General features: G+C 38.7%; 1 protein-coding gene across 1 annotated transcript in view; it reads right to left on the bottom strand.

The window, feature by feature from the left end:
- The window catches only part of E2F8 (E2F transcription factor 8), a 10,229-nt gene extending 2,443 nt beyond the window's left edge, over positions 1-7,786 (bottom strand). Inside the window, exons 1-9 of the mRNA XM_010080044.1 lie at positions 7,571-7,786; positions 7,093-7,249; positions 5,598-5,903; positions 5,022-5,183; positions 3,413-3,550; positions 2,888-3,097; positions 2,013-2,094; positions 1,224-1,740; positions 12-206 (exon numbers count right to left, since the gene is read on the bottom strand). Coding sequence (XP_010078346.1) covers positions 12-206; positions 1,224-1,740; positions 2,013-2,094; positions 2,888-3,097; positions 3,413-3,550; positions 5,022-5,183; positions 5,598-5,903; positions 7,093-7,249; positions 7,571-7,654 — 1,851 coding nt within the window. The 5' untranslated portion in view covers positions 7,655-7,786. The remainder of the gene's footprint in view (positions 1-11; positions 207-1,223; positions 1,741-2,012; positions 2,095-2,887; positions 3,098-3,412; positions 3,551-5,021; positions 5,184-5,597; positions 5,904-7,092; positions 7,250-7,570) is intronic.
- Between the last annotated feature and the right edge of the window lie 437 nt (positions 7,787-8,223).

Below are 8,223 nucleotides of genomic sequence, written 5' to 3'. Positions count from 1 at the left end.
ATGGCAAATGCTACAGGTATGTCTTGTTTGGTTTTGGTGCTGTCCTCAGTTTCTGGAATATCTTCTCTTTTACATTGGTCATAGCAACTTGACATGTTTTGATCTAATATTTCCGTTTTGTTCTGTCTCTCTTCCTGGAAATTGTCCATTTCGTGATCCACTTGTGAGCCATCGGAAGGTGGTCTTTCATTTTTAATGGATTCTCCCTTTAAAAAAAAATACATACAAAACCAAAGGGCAGGCGTTGTAAGACTCAACATTCTCAATTACAGGTCTACAATGATATTTATACATTTTAAAAAGGAGGAAAGCAAGCTTTCTCCTTTTTTTTTCTGATTCTCAAGTTTATGCTATAAACATTTCTAGCCAATAAGACAACCAGTTCCCCGTTATCCCCTCTTCCTCCTTTACAGCTTGTGGATGTTTGATGCCACACGTTGTCACAACACGCTGATAACATTTCAGGACCGTTTTGGCAAGAACAATTTCAAGCAGCGTAATAATTTACAGAGATGCCAAAACGTTCATCAACGGAGTAGAAAGCAATCCAGACTCAGTTTCTCTGTAGGTATCAAGTGTATTGGAACCTCTCATTCTCTTTATGTGCTGTATTATTGTGCCTACAACAATCCAGCACTAACAGTGTACAATGTTGGAAATAAATAATTAGAAGGTACCAGGATTTTGGGGCGTTCTCTGTCCAGCAACTTTGATGTGTCCACCTTCCCTCCTAGCACCCCTAAAGCCACAATGAACGCCAGGCACTGTATGGAGATGAGCCACCTGAACTGCTCCAGAATCACTGTATAAATAAGTGAGTTTTGAAATAATGTTTTGGGAGTTGGTTTATTTTGACTAACATCTTCTTGGAAATGAGTATTTGGAGGGGGAAGAGTGTGGAACAAGGAGAGAAATACAGCTGGATCCTAGGTTGGCCTTTCAAAGAGAGGTGTTGTATTCATACTCTGTATTCTGCCTGGTGCTTTGCAAATGCCAACAAGATTGTGTGATATTTTATTTTTATATATATATATATATATCTAAAAAAACAAACAAAACCAGCCACCCAAACATCAGCAAGGACAGCAAATGAACGTCAACTTTTCAAGTGTAATGTTATTTAAAACGCCTACATGCTGGTAGGCTCCTAAGTCATTTTGAAAATGAGTAGGTGGCAAGATCATTAAGCTAGAAAATGGCATTTTAAAAATAATTTAACTTACCAGAGAAGTATCAAGACTTTCCTCGTCCCTTCTATACCTTTTAATCAAATTATTCTCCTGTAATGCTTGTGGTCTTTTAAGGCACCTCTGTGATGAAGTTTCTGACTTTGTAGTCAATCTTTCTTTAGCTGCCAAGGACTTTGTTGGCTCATCTGTAGCTATCTGATTGTCCCCTTCCTCAGTGGTTATTTTATTTAATACTTCTGCGTTAGGACTCTTCATTCCAGTTACATTAGCACACGGTAGAGGCTGCAACATGAAACTTGGGCTGTACGTTGTCACAGTGTGGGCTTGGGAAGGGTGCAGATAGATCGCGTATGAAACACCAGAAGGAGCGTGAGGTAGGATGACTGGTGAGACCGAACTGTGGCTCGGAGGACAGACAGCCAGCGGCTGCGCCAGAGCCGGCTGCTGAGAGGGTGCTGTGGTGCCAGGAGGCTGCGGCTTGGGGACTACCTCAGGCGAGGATAAATTGCATTCCAAAGCAGATCTTGACAATTTCATCTCGTTTGCTTTCCTTAAAAAAACAAACAAACAAAACCCAAATATATTTTAATAGCTTCATACAGAAACGATTGCCCCGACAAATTATTTTCTGCAATACAAAGCCTTAACATAAACTTGTGCTTCTCAATCCACCTAAAAGAAAATAAATGAAAAAAAAATACCCTGCAGTCTCAGGGATTACCATTTTTTGCAGACTATTGCCCAACTCAAACTGAGCACAGCTTTAACTTAATAGCCAGCAACAAAATAAAGCTTCTGACCTTAACGCTTGTGCAAACTTACTTCGATTGTCCTTCCAGCTGATGTCTAGCGATTGCTGGAACCATTTGCCTTGGGAAAGCTGATAAATTTTGATCAGTACCTGGTTGGAGGGGGAAAACAAAACTGTTAGTACATCAAACATAGAAGTTAACAGGGTCTCCTCAAGACAAAATCTATTTAACATGGCGCACACATTTAATGAGAAGACACTGAGAGTCCATGTTATCCTCAGACTGCACCCCAGGCTTGATTTGATCAGTTGGACGGTAGCTTACATCAAACAAACTTTATACCCTCAGCTCCATTTTTCTTCCCTCTGGAGAGGCTACCTAACAAGAACATGAACATTGATAGGTAATTTTCTGGCAATTTTACAGAATACAGAACTGCATAGATGTGAGATCTAAAGCACAGCTTCCACAACAAACCAGGGCTGGGGCAGTTCATAGATACAACATCCCGACATCAGCTATGCTGCACACACACAGGTTAGTAGCCAGTAAGACATCACACAAAGTCAAGATAGTGATTTGTAAAAAAGGATTTAATATTCCTAAACCTGAAGGAGTAATATGCTCCTGCTTGTGTATTTGGTGTGAAAGAGGAAGCTAGAGTTCCCTACGGTGTGCCCCTAAACTGGAAATTAGCTTCTACTAATTGCAGAGCTTATGCACTGAACACGGATTGTTTTAGCTTTGTCTTCAATCTTGTAAAGCCTCAAATTTACATGCAACGTGTATCTTCCTCATCTTGTCTATTTTTGACAATTCTTAAGACCTGTTTGTTGTAAGCAGGCAGACTCACACATCCCCATCTCCTATGAGAAGATGGCAAGCCTGAATATGTAATGCAAAGTTACATCTGAGTTAAAAACAAATTTAGATAAAGATATGTACTTGCGCTTGTTTTAACTGGACTGGTCGGAGCAGATTGGATCTTTCTTCTGTCATTTTCTATACTTTTAACTAACTTTATTAGAGATGGATGCCGAGTGAAGTTCTGCTTTCCTCTTGAAGGAAAAAGGTTTTTTGAACACTGCTCTTTGGAAGCGATGGGTTCTGAAACAGGTGGGGGACAGGTTGTAGAAGTTGTTTCAAGTTTTGTATCTAAAAAGCGGAAAAAACCGCAAAGATTAAATACATATCATATGCAGATTCAGTAATTAAAAGCAGTAATTTAAGCCTGGCTTATAATTATTAAAGTCCTATCAGGAGCAAAAATGGAAATGCAAGAGTCTCCATATGAGCACATCCACCATGTGGAAATAGATACTGGTGTGCTCACGCTGTCAGAGGCCAAGGACAGAGATGTGACTACTCAAAACTTTCTGCTTAGTTTACTTCGACGTTTAGTCCAAAAATTTCTAGCAGAGACATCAAGAATCAGTCAGCAGAAGGAAAGGGAAGGACACGCACACCTACCCTGAATATATGGCAAGACCTCAGGTCCTGTCCATTTGAATGCTGGTTTTCTGCCTCTCTCCTCTGTAACGTGAACTTTCTTGATAAGCTGAAGGCTACTGAGAACATTTGCTATGTCATAAAGTCTCCTAATTTTGGCTGAAATAAAATAAACAAATGTAAAATATAGCAATTCCAATTAACAAGTTAACATATATCAGATTAAAAATGTTATAATGCCCTTTTAGCAGCTAAAAGGAAAAACCTTTATAATTTTTTTATATGAACGATTTTGTGGAACAGGCATTTACACTATGAAATAACATATCACAATAGAGAGCTTTTATGTAAAATACAATGACATAGATATACAGATCTAGAAAAGAAAATAGAGCTAAGCATATTATGCTAAATACAGAAAAAATAATTTTCAAAACAAGTTAGATTCTGTGTAATGACCAAACCCACACCAATTCTGTTGTGAAAATAAGTAACTTAAAAGGCAGGTACATGCATGCAGCGGTGAATGTGGGAAGCAGGGGCAAGAGGCAAACTAAAATCCAACAGGATAATCATCCTGTATGTTCCTAACTGGTTCTAGGTTGAGGTTGTAGGTAGAGAAGTTTTAGGCAGCAGCCAAATGACAAGTGACTTCTGGACTGCAAAGTGAAGGTGCTTTAGGGCAAAGCTTCTGCTATGGAAAAATTAAAGTCTAGCAAGCCAAAGTCCCAAACTTGGGACTATGCTTCTTAACCAAGAGCGTGGTAAAAGGTGATCCCTGAAATACAGACAGATGGATGGAATGCCCTGAAAACACTGTTAGTGTGAGACAGACCTTAGGGAGGAATAATTAGGAATGAAAAACAAACCAAACCCCCTCTTGACTCCCCAGCCACCCTCTCTGTATTGCCATGATGCAGTGGAAAGGAAATTCTGAACTGAAACCAGCAAGGATCAGTTTCCTTTTGGCATAGGTACAATTCCACAAAAAAAACCCCAATGGAGTCTGAAGGTAGGGTGTAATTTTCAATGAAACCCACAATTCATTCTTGATCTCTCAAGAACAGGCACTTTTAAAAAAAATTATTATAGATATACAGGCCTAGACCTAGAAGTACCTTCTAATTTGAATGGAGAGGAAGAGGAGGAAGCGTGCAGGGAACTGAGAGAAGAAGTGAAAAAAAGAAAGAATGAAGAAATATTGTCAGTTACAGCATTGGATTTCACTTCCTCTCATGTCTAAGTTATTAACAGGACTTTTACAGAATTTTTTTAGATTTCCAACAAGTAAGTTATATGACCAGAAAACAGATTTGCATAATTCTAGGGTATGTTTGTCAAAAGGATGCTGAAATCTTTGACAGACTGCATGAGAAAAGAGAAACTGGTACCAAAAAGCAGCCTCGTGACATTACTTCAGGAGAGAGGATTTAATGGACTGCTACGTGGTCCTTAGGTCGTTCTGTATCAATGACTATGTACAAGTGGGTCCCTGTTGAAAACTGCACAAGGTGTTCAGTGAGTTTTTGGGAGCTCAAAAATATTTACGGCAGGAAAAAATGATGGTATTTTACACTATACAAACTATAGCAGAATAGTTCATTTAACTTACACTTGATATTTTACTTACTTTTAAACTTGCTTTTATCTAAGTCTTCTAACTGGTCTTCTCCAATCAAGATTTTAGCAGCAACTTCAAGGCTTACTATTTGAGGAGTCGATACAAGAAACAGCATCACAAATTTCTGACTCATCACTCGTAAAGACTTGTCTTTCCTGCTGTTTACTGATGCTGCAGCAGACAGGAGAAAGGATTAAAGTAGTAAGTGACACACCAGCTACAGATGTTTTTAAAACACTGAAGAAATTTGTCAGTAACAATTACTATAAAATCAAACAACACAGCAACTAGGCAGGGCGGACATGGACTCCAGAATCATGTTTCTACACAGCAAGAATCAGATAATTAGGTGGATACCAAGTCTAACTACAAAGAAGAGAGTGTGATGTTTCCCCTTGTAGACATTTCCTTTTGTCTGACAGCTTGTACTCTTAAAGAAGCTTAACTGCAGGTTATACAATGTATTTAACAATCCTTAATTAACCTTTCCTCCATGAATCAAACCTAGATTAAAAAACAAATTAATGGAGTAACTTATATTTTTGGCTTCTATAATATTCAATGGTAATAATAGAGAATTAGTACCAGCACGAAATTCCATTCCTGGGAGCTCGACAAAAGACATTTCTGAATGCTCATTAGAGCCAAAAGATCTTGCCATTTCTTCATTTCTTTCACCATCGAGATCAAATTCATGCTCGTACTCTCTTTTCTTGATCATCTGAATTTGCTGTGTATATTTGTTCTCTTCTCCAACTTTTTTCAGAGCCTGCAGGGTTTTGGAGAGATTATGCCGCCCGTGCCAAGCGTATCTGTTTTTGGCAAGGCGGCTCACCATGTGTAGGCTCTCCAGCACGTTCACAATATCGTATATGCGTCTACGTTCAACATCTGGGAAAAAAAAAAAAAAAAAGATGAACATGACATCTCTACTACACAAAATATGTTTCATTGTACATTTGCCTGAAACATGATTTGCACAGAGAAGGGACCAGTTTCATATATTTCCCCCTCCTCTTAATATACTTCTAAGCCATTTTTGCCAATTTTGCATTACAAATATGGAGCCCTCCTGGATCTTGCCAGCAAGGAAAAGAAAACAATTCTTGCTTTAGGTACAGAAGGACTTGTTTTTCCACAGTTATACTTGGTTTACAGCTTTCCTTAAGAAATAAAACTTACTGTTGCCAGGAGAGCCATTAGACAGGTTTCAATACAGCTTTAAAAGAACCCAAAGCATTTTTAATTATTCATTGCATCGATTTTAGATTGTCTCATTAAATAACCTTGGCAACGCACAGCAGACAATCATTTTGTAACTTGTTATGTTATTCTATTAACACACTGTCCTTCTCTCTTTTGTTTGTTAAATTCTTGGTTTTGACGAGGCATTTTCTAAAAGAGATGTTATTTTGTACAAGGTATAAATAAATAAAAGTTTTGTTTAATTTGCAGTTCATCCCTTTTCTGTGTCCCCCAACGTACTCTGAAGATATAACAACACCAAAAATTTTACAGCAGTATGATTTATAACTCTTACCAATGATATAATCTGTAGAAAACTGTAATTTTGTAGCTCTTTGATAAAAAAAAGCTTCAGCTTAATTTTAGCAACTTGGACTCTCAGTAGATCATTGGTGCGATATAAAAAGAGTGATATGAAATGATAAAGTTAAATTATCATAGAGAGCAGAAAGTAGTTTCTTGCTTTGATGTCACGACTGGACAGGAACTTGTGGGTTCAGCTTGAGAAACGCTAGTTCCTGCCACAAAAATCCAACCACTAATCTTAGCTGTCATCTCTAAGGTCCAAAAAACTGAAACTGGTTATTTGTGGCATCAGCAATAATTTAGATGTTTAATATTAAACGTAATTCAGAGTTTCTCGATTCAGTTCACTGAATAAACTTTAGCTTTTTGAAAAGATTGCTCTAAGAATGGCTTAAAGCTGGGTTTAAGGAAGTTCGAGAGTACACAGTAAGCATTCAAAATTTTATGGAGCAAAAGTGTTCCAACACAAGTGGCAGGTTATGGGCACATTTGTATGAAGAAATATACAATAGCATAGACACCAACTTACTAAGCTCTTCAGCTACTTCATCAAGGCAAATGTAATTATTCGCTGCAGGGCTGGGGTAATCAGGGTATCGAGCTAAGAATTTATGACACAGTAATCCTAGACTTTTCTCTTTGCGACTTGGTTGAGATTTTTCATATTCATCTCCCGATAAGTGCTCCTACATGGAAAAAAGAAAAAGAGAATTTGGATTTTTTTTTTACAATAACTATATAAATACGAATATTTAACAGTGTTATTGTGAGCACTGTCAGAGGCTCAGTGTTCTCCCTTTGTCCTCAACAGTTGTGAAATAAAACCGATAAAATATTACCTGTTGTATGTAACTAGGCAATATCCTTACTTGTATTTGGTAAATGCTCCAAAATCAAAACTTTAAAACGTTAACATGTAACTTTTTATACTGAATAAACAGCCTTCAGATAACTTAACAAAAAGTACAGAAGACACCTTTACAACATACCTGCAAACAGGGTTTTGCCTGTAGCACCTCCCTTGCGTTGTTTGACAGTTCCCTCCTCTGTTCTCTGCTCCTGATCTCAGGACTAGCTGCGCTGATCAGCATCTTCAGGTTCGATGTGGGCGTCCATGGATCTGCTGGAAGGATTTCTTTAGGTTTTGGGGGTGTGGTGAGAGGCTGACAGTCGGGCTGGAGCTCTGTCAATACTGAATGTGAGGTAGCTGCTTGTTTCAACGGAGTTTTCACTACGCTCCTGCATGGCTCAGAATGATTTTCCTACACGCCAAGAAAAAGAAAAAAACCCCGCGATGTTAAAAACCAGAAGCGCTATAATCCGTTTGTTGGTAACAGTCAATGCGGGACAGGGATCAATCACATTTTTTGGGGGTAGCTCAAAGGTTGCAGCCTGACTCCGAGCCAATGAACCCCTTCCCCAAAACCGTTTCTGTGACTCTGCCTTCAGCTGAAGACGCAGGGACCGTGGGATGCTTCAGATAATTTTATTTTTCTCTCCCTCTAGGGAAAATTGAGTGAAGGTTGGTCCGTGGCAGAAAGCTCTGAAGAACGAGCAAAACGCCTTTTTTTTAAGGAAAAAAAAAAAAGGGGGGGAACTGGGAAGGAGTCCTGCTCGTGACAAAGGTCGCCGGGTGAGGTTTTGGGTGATTTCGCCAAGG

This window comes from Pterocles gutturalis, unplaced genomic scaffold (genome assembly GCF_000699245.1).
Source record: "Pterocles gutturalis isolate BGI_N339 unplaced genomic scaffold, ASM69924v1 scaffold48909, whole genome shotgun sequence".
Classification (NCBI taxonomy): Eukaryota; Metazoa; Chordata; class Aves; order Pterocliformes; family Pteroclidae; genus Pterocles; species Pterocles gutturalis.
Note: the sequence above shows the minus strand (reverse complement) of the source record. Positions and strands in the feature narration are given on the sequence as shown.